Below are 18232 nucleotides of genomic sequence, written 5' to 3' on the forward strand. Positions count from 1 at the left end.
TAAAAAACTTTGAAGAAGTGTTTGTACTATATAATATCCACCTTAACTATCCAGACAATCTCCACCTCGACTATCCAGGTGATCTCCACCTTGACTATCCAGACAATTTTCATCTCGCGCAGTCGGAAGTACCTCATTCTCAAATACCAGCAAAGCAACCCAATTTGTACTTGTCAACCAATACACATATCCTCACAATTGATTGTTTAACCCTTATCAAATTGACCACCCAAGATATGTTGGGCCTTGTTCAACTTGCTAAGGAGTTTGCCCAACCTCCCACCTGCTCAGCATGCATACGTTAGAAATGTCTAACTCCTTCTTTCAGATAAAACTAGTTGACAGTTTTATGCTTGGTTGAAGCCACTCGTATAGAATTCAGGAGCCATAACAATTACCAACAATGTACGGAGGAGACAAACTTTGAGGCACCTCAAATATTCAGGAGTTAGATACAACTTAAGAGGTTATTTATCTTACCTAACCTCAACAGGAAGTCATCAAAAAGCACAAGTACAATCTTGATGTCAACTCACATACATATCAGCCAAATGGAAGAAAGTCTTGTCACCTAAGCAAGCGATCAACTAAAGTTTAGATAAGTCTTCTCTAACATATTTATCTTATAATCTTTGGTTCATTTCATTTGTTTCATTTTACAAGGACTAATTGTGAAAAACAAACACCTTTCAAGTTAGGAAAACCTTCCAACTAAAAATCTAAGGTTGAATTAGTCTCAAAACAAAAACTCTTATTAATAGTCTAGCTAAAAACAAACGATCAAGGTGAGCGACCAAACAAAAAACCTCGACCTGAAACCCACTTCTGGCGTTAGTCCTCTCAATTCAAGATGTACTTTGTTGAACCATCCCCTGTGGTCATACATGGAAATTACCTTGATGCAAAACTGACCCCTCACTCTTCTAGAGATGGATCACCTGTGTGCTTTGCCAACCTTCAAGTAAAGGTCGCACTTGTACACATTAAATCAAGCTCTATCTCTGGGTATGAGTTAACTTTATGACAAACCAACCTCCCTCTATGAGCATGTGTTATCCTTGTACCAAAACCTAAGTGGTCAATTCCAACAATTCTAGTGTATAAAAGAACTTAACCTGAATATTTTTCTACTATCCACTCTAAAAGCATTACATGCAAACTAAATGATTGAACTTGCCTATTGACTTGCGGCATAAGAATTATTTCAGGGCAAAACAAGTTACGGAATAAGTCCACCTCATGATAAGATCACTTAAACAACAGATCGGGAAACTCAAGCTAGCAAATAATGATAACCTTTTAATCAAGAGTAACAAGTTAGGGAACCTAGCTAGAAAGGTTGGCCCTAGTAGAAAGGCATCCAAGACCCTTACCTCACATAAGGGGAAGTGGGTGGGAAGAAAAAAACCAGGTCTCGAATAATGAAGTATGACATCAGAATTTACAACAAATAACTTGGGATTTGTCTGTTATCTATCTATGTTACTTCCAATTTGTGATTGGATGCAATATGAAGGAATCTCGAAAAATAGCATCACAAGACACAACCTTATTATTAGTTGGCCCCAAACTAAAAATCATTCAAATGTCAAAGCTTTGAGTTGAACAATGTTGGGACATAAATGCAAAAAATTATCTACGGAGGTTCATTAGTTAAAATTGCAAGTCAACTCAGCCTAAGAGGCATCAAAGCAGTAGAACTGAGAATGTGCATCACCTACCACTTCCTATTTATTTCAAAAAGAGCTACATATCCGTTATGTGGCCTTAAAGTTCAACCTGCATAAGAAACCCAATCGAGCATCTTTACCATTGTTAGCAACTCATGATACTAGCTAACAACTGTGAATGACTACTTTTCTAAGTTTTCCCTATTAACTTACAACGACCTACTCTCATATGGTTCTACTAATTGTCTGGATAGTCAATACACAACTCCGCTAACTCTATGAACTATTCCTAAAATATTACAGCAACAACCCCCAACCAAGGAAAAATGCAAACTACCTCGTTAATGTAAGGTAAACACCTAAGGAATCCTTGAGAAAATTTGTTTATTTATTCATATTAGAAATAGTGCAAGTAGAAAGCAATGATCAAAGAACTATGACAAAGGCCTTTAGAAAAGCCTTGTCTACAAGAAGTCCACTACTCGAGTCATTAGTAAGGGATAACATTCCCCACATACCAGATCAAGCTAGATGAACAACTTGAATTAAACCTTACAGAAAAAGCTACGATATCACAATTCGCACAATCAACCCCTACCTACTTGAGAAAGCTGAGGGAAAAAATCAAGTGGTAATCAAATCAATGTTGGTCACAACAAAACTAAAAGAAAAGTTGGTTTGATATAGGAAGTTCAACCAATATATTCTTTGACAACTTCTTTCAGCAAATGAATAAGTCATGACTTTTACTCGAATTGTAGGCTCTTATGGAAAATCTTCCAATGCCTAGATTAACTTGACCTTAGAGCAAAAGCAGAACTAAAGTCTCTTTCCTGATGAAAAAATCTCAGTCTCCTTACAACATCATTCTCAAGCAACATTTTGTGGATGCAGTATCTCCATCTTACAATAAGATGTTTGAGTTGGAAAAAAGATCTAACAATGATATTATGCTCAAATTCCAAATCCATCTCAACCTGAGATAGCTCCGCAAAAAGGTTAACCAAACAAGATGACATACTCATCCCCTAATCTGGTTCAAATGAGAAGAGCGCATCAAAAACAACAAAGTATCACAAAAAAAGAACACAAAATGAGGAACGAGGTAACTACATCGACCTTAATAAAGTTTGTCCTAAAATTAGTTCTCCCCCGCCAAAGATGGGCCAACTTTTGGACTCGATATCATAACATGAGGAAAAAAAGGTTCAAGAACCCTCAACATTAATCGTAATGTTGATCCATCAAGAATGATAAACAAAAACTACAACCAAAAGATAGAGACTCTTACAGGTGCTAAAACAGGTATTCAAAATAACCTCATAAAAGGTGTGTTTGTCACCCCAACTTGATGGTAGCAAAGCGCCCAAACCATGAAACTAAGCAGGCCTAAAAAGGTACTATGTCTAAACTATATAGCTAGTTTTGACAATTTTGGAATGTTTTAATTACCTCAATAAACTTCACACCTTATCTCGATCCTCACATATGTGCTTGCTAAAGTGAAATTTGCAAGATTGAGAAAGAATGGGCACTAATCCTCTGGGAAGAGTTGTTCATACAACTGAGATCTAAGCCCTATTACCAAAAGACAACCAAAGCCAAGCAATTGGTTTAACCTCATCTCGTCTATATTAATTAGAATTATGATCAATTTTGTCAGCCAAGAACTAAAACAATTATCATTTAGGATCATTCACCTCTCTAAAAAGTCAAGGTCATAATTCGCCACTTCCTCTGGCCAAAGAAGTGGGTCTATAAGCCTGCAACACTACACATATTTCCCCAATCTTCCCTACCATGTATCAAACTACATTTCACTAAGCAACAATTAGTACACATTTTTTATCACACAAAACCCACACAACAACAAAAAGTTGAATAAGCCCAATAATTAGCACAACTCACATAAAGTGTGGTCATCAACACCCCATAAACAACTGAAAGAAAGAGAAAAAAAACTAACATTGACACAATTCATCAAAGTTGCAATCATCAAAATTAGCAAAACAATGTAGCAAAAGAAAAAACCCCACATAAGCAACATTCATCAAAGTATTCTCCTAATGAAGTGTAAAAGAATGGTCATCCTCATCATAATGGACTAAAGTATGGCAGATACCACCATCATCAAGGAGACTTTAGCAAATGAGTCATAACAAGTACAAGAGGGTCATACTCTTTGCTCTTACTAGCAAGCCTAGTCTTGTTTATATTAAAGCTCTTGATGCAAAGGCATATCAACCCACACCTATAAATGAGGTAGAAAGATTTGTATCACCATTTGATTGTTCGCCTTGACCTGATCATCCAACATGCATGGAAGTTGATCATCAGGATCCTCAATGCTTGTGAATAAAAGAAAAATGAGTAAGACGTGTCAACCTCATCAACAAACATCATATCCTTGGCAAAAGTGGGAATCAAACACAAAGAGCTTTTCTTCCTCGCCATTCCTAGGGAAGATCAAGACCTAAACCCACTCATAGACACTTATATCAAATACTAAGAGGAATCATGTGATCCTTCGAAGACCCAACCTCATCACGTGCAGAATTGGGTCATCACCAGCTAAGCCCTAATCAATGCTTAACACTTAAGTGAAATAGAAGACAACTAAATACAAACGAAAAGAAAGCTAGTGACAAATAAAGAAACCACTTAAAATGTCAAACCTCGACAAGCCAACGTCCTCAACTTGAGCTATATCTAGTTGGAACTATTTGATTGAACTTATGGCATGACTTGAACTCAAAGCAAAGGTATCCACACGAACTTTTGATCAAGCTACTTACTCCAATATGACACCTCAAACAAGACTTTGTAATACAAAACCATATCTCACAATTGCAACACTGGCTAGAACAACAACAAAATAAGCATCAACAACAAATGGAAAATATCCCGGCACGCCAAAACGACCTCATAGATCAACTACAAAACAACCTAACCAATTCACGACCACTAGGCTAACCAAATTGATGTTGGGAGGAAAGTGCAACGAGTTGCATGCATGAAGCCCCATCAACCTGGGTTAAACCAAAAAAAACTAGCCATCATTAGCACACTATCCGAGATCGTTACAAAGTCCTACCCTCTTCTAGTCATAGAAGATGTCAGGACTTGGGAGGGACTGGAAGTACCAAAAACTAACATATCTTTAATACACCACCTCCCAAACAAGGTACATGAAAAGACAAAAAATCATCTCATCCCAAAACCAAGACCATAAAAGAAGATGACCTCTCCGACTTGTAGGATGACATGACTACAATCTTGAAGTTGTACTTCTATAGTTAGGCCCTAAAAGAGAACCCAGTAGGGAGGAAGGGTAGCATATGAACCTTGTCCAATGGGCATGGTAGCACCTTTGAGGAGGAAAGTCGTTTGTGAAAGCATTGGATGAGAAGATCATAGCACAATGCTACTTCAAAAAAAATGAGCACTATATTCCCAATAATCAAACTTAATCATGAAAACTTTGAAAATAGTGAGAATTCTCTTACCTACAAGTATAAAGACAAACAGACGAAAGGTAAATAAATCATTAATGGAACTTAAAATAATAAATTGAGCAAATAAACATATGGTAAAATTGGAACTCATGATCCTCCTACTAAATAATACCATATTGGATAACTAAATTTTTTAAGAACTTAAACATAAGATTTGGATCCTTATGATTGTGTATCATGCTTTCTAATAATATATTAAATACTTTTCTAGATTTTGTGTTGACTTGTGATTACTTCTCTAAATCAATTTTTCAGCATCCTATATATATATATGTATTTGTTAGGATGAATCAATTATCAAAGAATGCAAAAATACAACTCCTCATAGAGTCTCTTGTTTTTCCTCTACAACTTAATTAGATAAACTTAAAAGAAGTCCTTAGTGCTTTCACAAAGAAATAGGATAATTTTTTTATCTTCAAACCTGCACAAAGATATGGAAACCATATCATTGAAATAATTAAAACAAAAAACAACTAGAATCAAAGTTCTATTGCCTTATTTAAAAAAATAAATAAATAAAATAAATCTTGGGCTTTATGCAAAACTAAACATTAGTTGCCTAAATCTCCTTAATTGGAATACTAGATGGGTGTATCAATTCAACTCGACACCTTCTTCCATAAATACCAAAAATGATATTTGTTTTGGGAACAAGACTAGAGTTTTGAGCATATATAATATATTTATGAAAAAAAAAAGAATAAAATAGATTTTCAACTAAAATAATTCCCAAGTTAGTACATTTAAGCTACGTGCGTATCTATATGGCGTGAGAATGTTTTTTTCTTTTTCATATGTTCTTTTATATCACAACTATAATTAGTAACTAGGATTTTGATTTTTTTAACATAAAATCATAGTTAGATATTATAATTTTAAATTTCTTTTTAAAATCACAGTCTTCAACTATAGTTTTAAGCTTAAATTTAAAATTATAGTTAGTAACTATTATTTTAACTATTTTCGAAAAAAATCAAAATTATAATTAATAACTAGGATTTTATGATATGGATACACATGTAGATGAAACACTCCAATTTAAAATTTTTGATATAAACACATCCATTTTCATATCTCTACCTAATATCTTGTTTATATTATTTAATTTATATTATTTTTGTCAATAATACTTTTATTATAAAAATATATAAATAAGAAAGCCTTTTTGATAATGTACTAGAAAAAAAAAAGGTTTTTTGAAAAAACTTCCATATATATTTTATGACATTATTTTCTTTAAAACCTTATATTTTTTTTTAAAAATACCTAAAAACATGGATTCTATCTTACTCAAAGTCACTCACATATCAGAATATAAGGGTTATTTGGAATTGCCTTTAACTTTTATATTTAACAATAAAAGAGACAGAAGCAATTACCAAATTTGAAAATTATATGTCAAAAAAAATTAATAAAAGGAAAGATGATTATAACATTTTTAAAACTTTTAGTTAAGCAAAAGAAAAATTCTTTGAGATGTTTTTACTGCTATTTTTATCATTTACCTATGTAATTAATGGAAATTAAAGGTTATAAAATTATATTTAATGCATATTAATTTCTTTACACATCCAATTTTCACTTAAATAAGCTATAAAATGTTGTAAAATAATTTTTAAAAAATAATAGTTTATGTGATTTTTTATTCATAATAAGTTATAGGAAAAAAATTAAAATGTTTAGGTATGATTAAAAACATACTCCATTTCATAATAGTTGACATCAACACATGTTCACTTATCATCTAAGATTGTTATATAAAAAACACTATATATATATATATATAAAAATTATTTTAATCTTTTTATTTTTACAAAAAAAATATATATGGATTATCGATATTTTCATAAAATCAAAATATATCATGTGATTATAAATTAAGAATTCATTTTGTAATAATTTTAAAAAGTGTTTTTAATCTTTTTAATACTTAAAATTTTTTATTATTTAAATACTGAAAATATTAAAAATATTTTCTAAAATCAATATTATAATTCATGTATCATCGAATGGCTTCACCCAGAGTCTTCCCGAAGGCTATATGCAATTATACGGCTGGGAGAAATGACGTTCTTTAGTGGAGGCAATGACAAGTCTCCCTTTTATTATTTAAGTATTAAAAATCTCAAAAATATTTTCTAAAATCACTATCAAACATACAATAATTCATGTATCTCCGAATGGCTTCACCCGAGTCCTTCTGAAGGCTATGTCTCCCTTTTTTTTTTTTTTTTTTTTTTTTTTACTAGTCAATGGGCATTTTCCACATTTATTTATGATATTTCGGAATACACTAAGACTTACAAAAGCAACCTTTAGCAATTGGTGACCCCATTATCCAGTAAGCAGCAAGCTTCATGGAATCCAAGATGGAGGATGCTCCTTCCACATTCTTCAACCGAGTGTGGCAAACACGCTCTCTCTAATTTTTCTATATATGTATATATATATATAAAATAATTTTAATTTATCATAATTTTAAAATGAGTCAAAAAAAATATTTTTAAAAGATAAAAGTTATTTTTTAAAATAAATTTTTAATAGATGAATGTTTGCTTTTTAACATAAGATCCCATTTAAAACTTATACATGTACAAAAAGCAAGACCAATTATGTTGTATTACATAAGCAGTTTAAGTTTTATTATTTTATATATAAATTTAATTTTATTATTTTATATATTGACCTTAATTATTTATATTTGATCTTATCTATTTATACTTTAATTTCATATATTTGTATTTTTATTCAATAATTTAAATCTTATGATATATTCTCTATCAATAAAAATAGATGTCCATTTGATATCTAAGCTTTTTCTGTTATTAGTAAATATGATTTTAAGAATTTCATATTTTTTTATTATCTTTACCTAAATCCAATGGGATTGATCACTTTTTTCTACATTCTATGGTTTGATAGCATGAATATGATTTTGCCACCAACCATTTACTCTTGTGATACCCATTTTCTACGCCAACTCAAAAACTCGACTTTGTTGATCATTTTTAGCCATATATCGCTTCTTAAGGTGGTGCGTGTAGAATTTTCCTTCTTTCTATCTATGGTTAGTTGCAATAGATTTTCCGGCACCGCAAAGTTGGACACGACAGGAGCGTGGACACGTGGAAGATAGTGAAAAGATATAAAAAGAAAATGCTGAGGTCACACTGCCATTCACATTGACTTTCCAATCCCAGTTTTGTTTATTATAATCATGTCTTTATATATTATACTCATATTTCTAAATCCTTACCCTTCAACACTTTTTCAAAATTCTTGATTACTATATATTTATTTTAATAAAAAATATTACTTATATTTATATGTCATTTTAATACAAGATTTTTCTATAAAATAAGAATAAAAAGTTATACAATAAAAGCAAGAAAATATAAAATATTTCAAAATCATGGATTATTTTTTCACAAGAAGAATCTTATTAACATCTTGGGAGTATGATTTTAATTGTATTTTCTTATAACTAATATGTTTGTATTAAAGTAAATATTTATTTTTCAAAGGTCAAAAATAATTGTAAAAATTTACATTAATTAATATAAATTTCTTATGCAAAACTATTAGAAAAATAATTGTAAAATTTTGAAAATAAGACTCATATTATGAAAATATTAAAAAATATATATTATAATTTAATCACAAAGATAATGAGGTTTATGGCTAAGTTTGAAGGTCAAAAGAGATTTCATAAAAATTTTATTTTGAAGTATCATATATCCAATAAATCAATATTTTAGCTTTCATTTATATTGATTTTTATTCAAATTTTAAATGAATTCATGCTAAAAAACCATAATGCTTCCTAAATTTAATCTTGTAACCTAATGTTTTGTTCTTAGAAAATTTGAGTGAAATGGGAAAGAAAAAAAATAAAAATATATTTTAAATTAATAAATTATTTTTATATGTTTTTATTTTTTTTAAAAATATTTATTTTTCCTTATCCATATAAAACTTAAATAATTAAAAAGAAAAAAAAATCTAAGGTAACAAATCCACACCAACCAAAATTTAGTTCATTTGAAGTGAATGGTAAACATGAGTAATAGAAAAATGAAATTAAGATATAAAATAATGGAATCAAGATATCCAAGTAAGCTTAATGCCTCGAAGATGAAAAGGACCACACGCAAGGTCTCACGATCAATGGTTAGATCAAAATTATTTGATCCGTGTGAGTAACACGAAACACCGATTCCATTGGACGTGGACTCGTGGCCCCTTCGTAATTAATCTCAACACACAGGTCAGTTTGTATAATTCAGTTAAATAAATTCTGACAGTCCACCACATTTTCAAATTGAACCGTTGGTTTCCATCTCTTTCCCGGCCATCTTCCTCCCTCCTCAGTGTCCTCACAGAGACGCCGGTGACGAACTCAACGTCACAAAAATGCCGGAACCACTATTTTTATTTGCCAAAATTCCATTCCCCGCTCTGTTTCTCCTCCTAGTCCTCTCCTTACCCTTTCAAATAATTTCCCAAAATCTGCACGATGAACGATCAATCCTACTAGACGTTAAACAACAACTGGGCAATCCACCGTCCCTCCAATCGTGGAATTCCTCATCCTCGCCCTGTGATTGGCCGGAAATTACATGCGCCAACAATACCGTCACTGCAATTTCACTCCACAATAAGACCATCAGCGAGAAAATTCCAGCCACAATTTGTGAACTCAAGAACCTCATCGTACTTGACCTCTCCAACAATCACATTCCCGGCGAGTTCCCGGATATTCTCAATTGTTCCAAGCTTGAGTATCTGCTCTTGTTGCAAAACTCCTTCGTGGGTCCAATTCCAGCTGATATTGATCGACTTTCACGTCTCCGATACCTAGACCTCACAGCAAACAATTTCTCTGGAGATATTCCCGCAGCAATTGGGCGGCTACGGGAGCTGTTCTACTTGTTTCTGGTCCAAAATGAGTTCAACGGCACCTGGCCAACGGAGATTGGTAATTTGGCGAATCTTGAACATTTGGCCATGGCCTATAATGACAAATTCCTGCCTTCAGCCCTTCCAAAAGAGTTTGGCGCATTGAAGAAGCTGAAGTATCTGTGGATGACGGAGGCAAATTTGATCGGCGAAATACCGGAGAGCTTCAACAATTTGTCTAGTCTGGAACACTTGGATCTCTCACTCAACAAATTGGAAGGTATGATCCCAGGAGGCCTGCTTAAGTTGAAGAATTTGACCAATTTGTATTTATTCAATAATAGATTGTCCGGCCGCATTCCTATGACCATAGAAGCTCTCAACTTGAAAGAAATTGATCTTTCCAAGAACTATTTGATGGGGCCGATACCAACGGGTTTCGGGAAGCTACAAAATTTGACGAGTTTGAATCTTTTCTGGAATCAGTTGTCAGGAGAGATACCAGCAAATATAAGCCTCATTCCTACACTGGAAACCTTCAAAGTTTTTAGCAATCAATTGAGTGGAGTTTTGCCTCCAGCATTCGGCCTTCATTCGGAGCTCAAACGCTTTGAGGTTTCCGAGAATAAACTAAGCGGGAAATTACCTCAACATTTATGCGCTAGGGGGGCTTTGCTTGGAGTGGTTGTTTCCTACAACAATCTCAGCGGGGAAGTGCCCAAGTCCCTCGGGAATTGCACAAGTTTGCTCACAATTCAGCTTTCCAACAATCGCTTTTCAGGCGAGATTCCTTCCGGCATCTGGACATCCCCGGACATGGTATCGGTGATGTTAGCTGGAAATTCATTCTCGGGGGCACTTCCAAGTAGATTGGCAAGGAATTTGTCCAGAGTGGATATCAGTAACAACAAGTTTTCTGGTCCAATTCCTGCTGAAATCTCTTCTTGGATGAACATAGGTGTGCTCAATGCCAGCAACAATATGTTGTCAGGAAAAATTCCAGTGGAATTGACCAGTCTTCGGAACATCTCTGTTCTGTTGCTGGATGGGAATCAATTCTCGGGTGAGCTTCCATCCGAGATCATCTCATGGAAGTCGCTCAATAATTTGAATCTCTCAAGAAACAAACTTTCTGGCCCAATTCCCAAGGCATTAGGTTCTTTGCCTAACCTTAATTACCTCGACCTGTCAGAAAACCAGTTCTCAGGTCAAATTCCTCCTGAACTTGGTCATTTGACGCTTAATATCCTCGATCTATCGTTCAACCAACTCTCTGGGATGGTCCCCATTGAGTTTCAATATGGAGGATATGAAGACAGTTTCTTGAACAATCCCAAGTTGTGTGTCAATGTTCCCACTCTGAACCTCCCTAGATGTGATGCCAAATCCGTCAACTCCGACAAATTGTCAACCAAATATCTCGTTTTCGCTCTATCTGGTTTCCTAGCTGTTGTTTTCGTCACCCTGTCCACGGTTCATGTCTATCATAGGAAGAATCAGTGTCAGGACCATACTGTTGGAATATGTGCCCATAAATAAATGAGATGTTTTTTATTTTGCTGATTATTAATATTTTTTTTAAGGAATTATTTCAATATTATTGTTGCATGCATGTTATAGATGCTTTATAAATATCGAAAACCCTAGATTATTTAATTATAACTTTAAATATTGTATATAAGTGTTATATACAAGAGGATAATATTTAAAGTAAAATAATCTAATATGTTCGTAATTAAAAATTAAAGTTGAGATCTTTAATTTAAAATTACTAGCGCGGTTCATTACATTTTGAATGAAATGATCTTATCCGGATTGTTAATAATGAGATTATTGGAATGAAAGCGCTTTATATAATTTGATTATATAAGACTGGAACACGATTAATTATGAATCTCTGATAAATTTCGTTATAATATAGAGCATTCAATATTAATCAATGATGGTCATATATGCATTGATCTTAATTTTGAGTGATTAATAGACTCCTATTTATTCTATTGTATTTTTTGACATACCGGATAATGACACAAATACATAGTGTCAAATTCTTGGTGTATTGGAAGTATAATAAAATAAATAGCCGGGAATATTAATATACAAGATGAAATCCATTCCTTCGTTAAGAAGTCAGATGGATGGTTCCCATAAGTATTGGTTCGGGCCTTGAATGATAAGAGCGCTCAATTTATGATTAGACCATAAATATATTATTCATTAGAGAACCAATGGCACTTAAGGAGAAAGATATAATTAAAGAGGTTAACGGAAAAACCTAGCTTTAATTATGAACCGTTTATGGAGGATTGACTCATATGTAGTGACTATATCAATGGGCAATTCAAATCCTTTGAATATATTTAATTTTATAATTTTAAGAGTGCAATTCCAAATTTTTAGTGGAGTAATTTTGGAATTAATAATTTTGATTTTTTAATTAAGTTGTTAATTAATTGTCAAAATTATTGGAGCTTAAAATTATAATGTCCATAGTTCCTCTCAACGGCTCCATTAAAATTATATGAACATTTTTTTATGTTGGGTTGATTTTATTAGTTTGGAATTTTGAATTCTAAATTAATTTCACACAATCTTGATTTGATTTATTTATTTTTATAATTTGATTATTTAAAATATTTTTTGATACAATGTGGTGAAGACCACACTTGTATTCCCTAAGAAACACCTTTTAAGTGGGGATCATGGGGAGAGATATTCTCTCCCATGTTTTTCAAAATTCAAAATATGTCAGTTATTTTTTTCTTCGTGGTATTAAAAAGTTTTTTTTTTTCTCAATGTTTTTCGGATGATGGGATGAGAATACAAGTTTTCAATATATTAAGTTGTGTGATAAAAAAAAAAAAAAAAAACCCAAGAATGAAAAACGCCCACTCGTTTTGAGTTCATCATTTTTTGGAGAAGTTAGAGAAAGATCCATGGTGCTTTAGAGGATTTGGAATTCTAAGATCCTTTTGGTGGAGTTCAAATTTATCAGCCTAATCGCAAGGTACAATTCTAAATTACCTATATTTGTTATTTCATTAAATTAATACAAGTATTGATCATTGAGAAAAAAAAAATTTGAGAAAATTTTTCTGGCTTCCGTTTTTCTTTTAATTATCTGGTTTCAAAACCAACATATACAGCTTGGAAATTTACTCCATACCATAAACTAGATCTCGATGAATACAACATATTGTCCAGTTTGACAGAATTGCTAATAACCGTTCTGGTGAACACTTAGCGGTTAAAATGATTTGTAATAACAGGAGATTTGATCAAAAGCTTCAGAAACAATTCGAAACAGAAGTCGAGATATTGAGCACCACACGCCATGCCAATATAGAGAAGTTGTTGTGCTACATATCAAATGAAACCTCAAGTCTTCTTGTTTACGAGTACATGGAGAAGCAGAGTTTGGATAGATGGCTTCATGGGAAGAAGCAGAGAACATCGTCCATGACAAGTTCAGTTCATAACTTCGTCTTGGATTGGCCAACAAGGTTGCAGATTGCCATTGGATCTACAAAAGGCCTATGCCACATGCATCAATACTGTTATGTCCCAATCATACATCGAGATGTGAAGTCCAGCAACATCTTGCTAGATGCCGAGTTCAACGCGAAAATTGTGGATTTTGGATTGGCTAAGACGTTAGTCAAGCAAGGAGAACCCAACACCATGTCAGGAATTGCAGGCTCTCACGGGTATATTGCCCCTGGTAAGACCATCAAGGCCCTCATTTCCACATGTTTTCATTTCCATAATTTATCGATAATTTGTATCATACCATTCTCGTATACTTGGATGATAGAGTATGCTTATACAACAAAGGTGAACAAGAAGATCGATGTATATAACTTTAGAGTAGTCTTGCTTGAGCTTGTGATGGGGAGAGAACCCAACAATGGGGACGAGCACATGTGCCTTGCAGAATGGGCATTGGATCAGTTTAGAGAAAGGAAAACCATTGAGGAAGTGGTAGACGAGGAGATCAAGGAACAATGTGATAGAGCACAAGTGGCCACTCTCTTCAAACTAGGCATTAGGTGCACTAACAAATTACCATCCAATAGGCCCACAATGAAAGAGGTTTTGAAAATTCTTCAACAATGCAGTCCTTAAGAGGGCCATGGAAGAAATAAAAAGGACCATGAAGTTACACCTCCACTTCGAAATGACACTTATCCCACCACTTACAAGTTGTGAGGATAAAGCCCTTAAAAAAATGATATGATGTAATAAATTTGGAAGTCATTATTTATTTAATGATGTTCCGATTTCACTTTTATCTATCCTTATTCCATGTATTATACTTTATGAGCATTCTTGTCTCCATCTTTTACATTGCATGTAACTTAGGTGCATTAAAAGTTGCACAGAAGATCTAGGTCGTGGGTTCCTCGCAAATATATGACTTGTTCACAACCAGTTCATGGGTCTAGGAAGCCCATTAGAGGTTGTAATAAACCACTTCCTAATTGGAAGAATGGCTAGTCTTAGCTATTGGGATGAGTTTCCCATGATAAGTGCATTAGTGTGTATGGTTACATATTGGACATGACCTATGGTGAATCATAACTTAAGGTTATCAAGCAGTCATGACCTCATCAAATTGCTTCATTGTGTTGTCTCTCAACCTTGAGAGAATATTGAGCTTGTACTAAAGTTAGCAATGACCTTGACATACAGGTGAGATCGTAGTTGATCATATATTCCCTATAGATTGAGTCACTGTTGATGGAAGATGGTAGCGATAGGTATTTTCAATAAAAACACCATGATGTTTCTTGGGATTAAGACAATGTGCCCCTTTTGGTGATCTTAAAGAGGTGTGTTCATGGAAACTATGGTCATAGTAGTTCCTTAAGTAAAACTCGACATAGGCTCTTTGAGAGCTAAGACATGTCAATTGAATACACAATAGGAGGATTTATAACTCAAGGATAGTAGAGGTAGTCTTGAAAGACTAATAACTTTCACTTTGTTAGACTATGAATATCAGTTCATGGGAAGACTAAACACAACAAATAGCAAGTCACAAACCTGAACATTTGGTATCTCATTGTTATTTTCAATAAAATAACAATGAGATGGTAAGTTGATCATATATACCCTATGGATTGGGTCATTGTTGATGGAAGATGGTAGCAATAGGTATTTTCAATAACAGCACCATAATATCTCTTGGGATTAAGACAGTGTGCCCTCTTGGGTGATCCTAAAGAAGTGTGTTCATGGAAACTATAGTCATAGTAATTCCTTAAATAAAACTCAACATAGGCTTTTTGAGAGCTAAGACATGTCAATTGAATACACAATAGGAGGATTTATAACTCAAGGATGATAGAGGTAGCCTTGAAAGACTAATAACTTTCACTTTGTTAGACTACGAACATCAATTCATGGGAAGACTAAACACAATAAATAGCAAGTCACAAGCTCGAGCATTTGGTATCTCGTTGTTATTTACATAGGATACTGGAGTTCAATTGATTCTCTGTAGTGAGATGTTGAATCAACTTTAGAATTGGATTTTGAGAGAGTCGGTATTCCTATGGGTCCCAATGGTCCTTACTCTAAGCTTATATACTTTGTTGGCATGGGTTATAAGAGTCAGATTGGCTCTAGGTTCACTTTTGTACATAAGGGCATTTTGTTAATTACGCAAGGTTACACAAAAGTAAGTGAACAAGGTTTTTAGATTGGGTTAATTGATTAATTAGTAGGCCTTATTTGGTTAATTAATCAATTAGGACTTTTTTTGGGCTATATTAAGTGACCTAAGCCCTTAGTGGGCTCAAGTCACTTAAACCTAATAGAAAACCCTATAAATACCCCCTTAAGGGTTAGGGTTTATATAGTTTTTCTAAAGAGCCATCTTCTATCTCTAAAGAGAAATAGAAAGAGTCATAGCGTCCACCCTCTCTTCTATCTGCACTAAAAGTGTGTCAAGAGAGATACCAGTAAATATAAGCCTCATTCCTACACTGGAAACTTTCAAAGTTTTTAGCAATCAATTGAGTGGAGTTTTGCCTCCAGCATTTGGCCTTCATTCGAAGCTCAAACGCTTTGAGGTTTCCGAGAATAAACTAAGCGGGGAATTACTTCAACATTTATGCGCTAGGGAGGCTTTGCTTGGAGTGGTTGCTTCCAACAACAATCTCAGCGGGGAAGTGCCCAAGTCCCTCGGGAATTGCACAAGTTTGCTCACCATTCAGCTTTCCAACAATCGCTTTTCAGGTGAGATTCCTTCCGGCATCTGGACATCCCCGGACATGATATGGGTGATGTTAGCTGGAAATTCATTCTCGGGGACACTTCCAAGTAAATTGGCAAGGAATTTGTCCAGAGTGGAGATCAGTAACAACAAGTTTTCTGGTCCAATTCCTGCTGAAATCTCTTATTAGATGAACATAGGTGTGCTCAATGCCAGCAACAATATGTTGTCAGGAAAAATTCCAGTGGAATTGACCAGTCTTCGAAACATCTCTGTTCTGTTGCTTGATGGGAATCAATTCTCGGGTGAGCTTCCATCCGAGATCATCTCATGGAAGTCGCTCAATAATTTGAATCTCTCAAGAAACAAACTTTCTGGCCCAATTCCCAAGGCATTAGGTTCTTTACCTAACCTTAATTACCTCGACCTGTCAGAAAACCAGTTCTCAGGTCAAATTCCTCCTAAACTTGGTCATTTGACGCTTAATATCCTCGATCTATCGTTCAACCAACTCTCTGGGATGGTCCCCATTGAGTTTCAATATGGAGGATATGAACACAATTTCTTGAACGATCCCAAGCTGTGTGTCAATGTTGGCACTCTGAAACTCCCTAGATGTGATGCCAAAGCCGTTGACTCCGACAAATTGTCAACCAAATATCTCGTTATGATCCTAATTTTCGTTGTATCTGGTTTCCTAGCTGTTGTTTTGTTCACCCTGCTCATGGTTCGAGATGATAATAGGAAGAATCACAGTCGAGACCATACACCTTGGAAGGTTACTCAATTCCAAACACTAGATTTCAATGAACAGTACATATTGACCAGTTTGACAGAAAATAATTTGATCGGACGCGGTGGGTAAGGGGAAGTATACCGAATTGCTAATAACCGTTCTGGTGAACTCCTAGCGGTTAAAAAGATTTGTAATAACAGGAGATTTGATCAAAAGCTTCAGAAACAATTTGAAACAGAAGTCGAGATATTGAGCACCACACGCCATGCCAATATAGAGAAGTTGTTGTGCTACATACCAAATGAAACCTCAAGTCTTCTTGTTTATGAGTACATGGAGAAGCAGAGTTTGGATAGATGGCTTCATGGGAAGAAGCAGAGAACAACGTCCATGACAAGTTCAGTCCATAACTTTGTCTTGGATTGGCCAACAAGGTTGCAAATTGCCATCGGAGCTGCAAAAGGCCTATGCCACATGCATGAAAACTGCTCTGCCCCGATCATACATCGAGATGTGAAGTCCAGCAACATCTTGCTAGATGCCGAGTTCAAAGCAAAAATTACGGATTTTGGATTGGCCAAGATGTTGGTCAAGCAAGGAGAGCCCGACACCATGTCAGGACTTTCAGGCTCTTACGGATATATTGCCCCTGGTAAGACCATCAAGGCCCTCCTTTCCACATGTTTTCATTTCCATAATTTATCGATAATTTTTATCATACAATTCTTGTATACTTGGATGATAGAGTATGCTTATACAACAAAGGTGAACGAGAAGATCGATGTATATAGCTTTGGAGTAGTCCTGCTTGAGCTAGTGACGGGGAGAGAACCCAACAGCAGGGACGAGCACATGTGCCTTGTAGAATGGGCATGGGATCAGTTCAGAGAAGGGAAAACCATTGAGGAAGTGATGGATGAGGAGATCAAGGAACATTGTGAAAGAGCACAAGTGACCACTCTCTTCAGTCTAGGCCTCATGTGCACTACCAGATCACCATCCACTAAGCCCACAATGAAGGAGGTTTTGGAAATTCTTCGACAGTGCAGTCCTCAGGAGGGCCATGGAAGAAAGAAAAAGGACCACGAAGCTGCACCCATGCTTCAAAATGGCACTTACCCCGCTACTTACAAGCATAGCGAGATGGGATCAGACAATGAGGATGACGATAACTTAGTTTGAAATTTAC

At 34.6% G+C, this 18232-nt stretch overlaps 2 protein-coding genes across 2 annotated transcripts; both read left to right on the top strand.

Moving 5' to 3' along the window:
• The first annotated feature begins 9529 nt into the window (after nt 1-9529).
• Nucleotides 9530-14287, top strand: LOC117913581 (receptor-like protein kinase HSL1). Its single transcript, XM_034828583.1, is given in 4 exon segments — nt 9530-11612; nt 13234-13299; nt 13302-13808; nt 13902-14287. Coding segments are annotated over 4 exon segments (2895 nt in total). The 5' UTR covers nt 9530-9601; the 3' UTR covers nt 14213-14287.
• Nucleotides 14288-16497: 2210 nt separating this feature from the next.
• LOC117912665 (leucine-rich repeat receptor protein kinase EMS1-like) lies at nt 16498-18226 on the top strand. Its single transcript, XM_034827351.1, has 2 exons — nt 16498-17120; nt 17244-18226. Exons 1-2 carry the CDS (start codon nt 16498-16500, stop codon nt 18223-18225), a joined length of 1605 nt encoding a protein of 534 aa, XP_034683242.1. The 3' UTR covers nt 18226.
• The last annotated feature ends 6 nt before the right edge of the window (nt 18227-18232 follow it).

This window comes from Vitis riparia, chromosome 4 (assembly GCF_004353265.1).
Source record: "Vitis riparia cultivar Riparia Gloire de Montpellier isolate 1030 chromosome 4, EGFV_Vit.rip_1.0, whole genome shotgun sequence".
Taxonomy (NCBI): domain Eukaryota; kingdom Viridiplantae; phylum Streptophyta; class Magnoliopsida; order Vitales; family Vitaceae; genus Vitis; species Vitis riparia.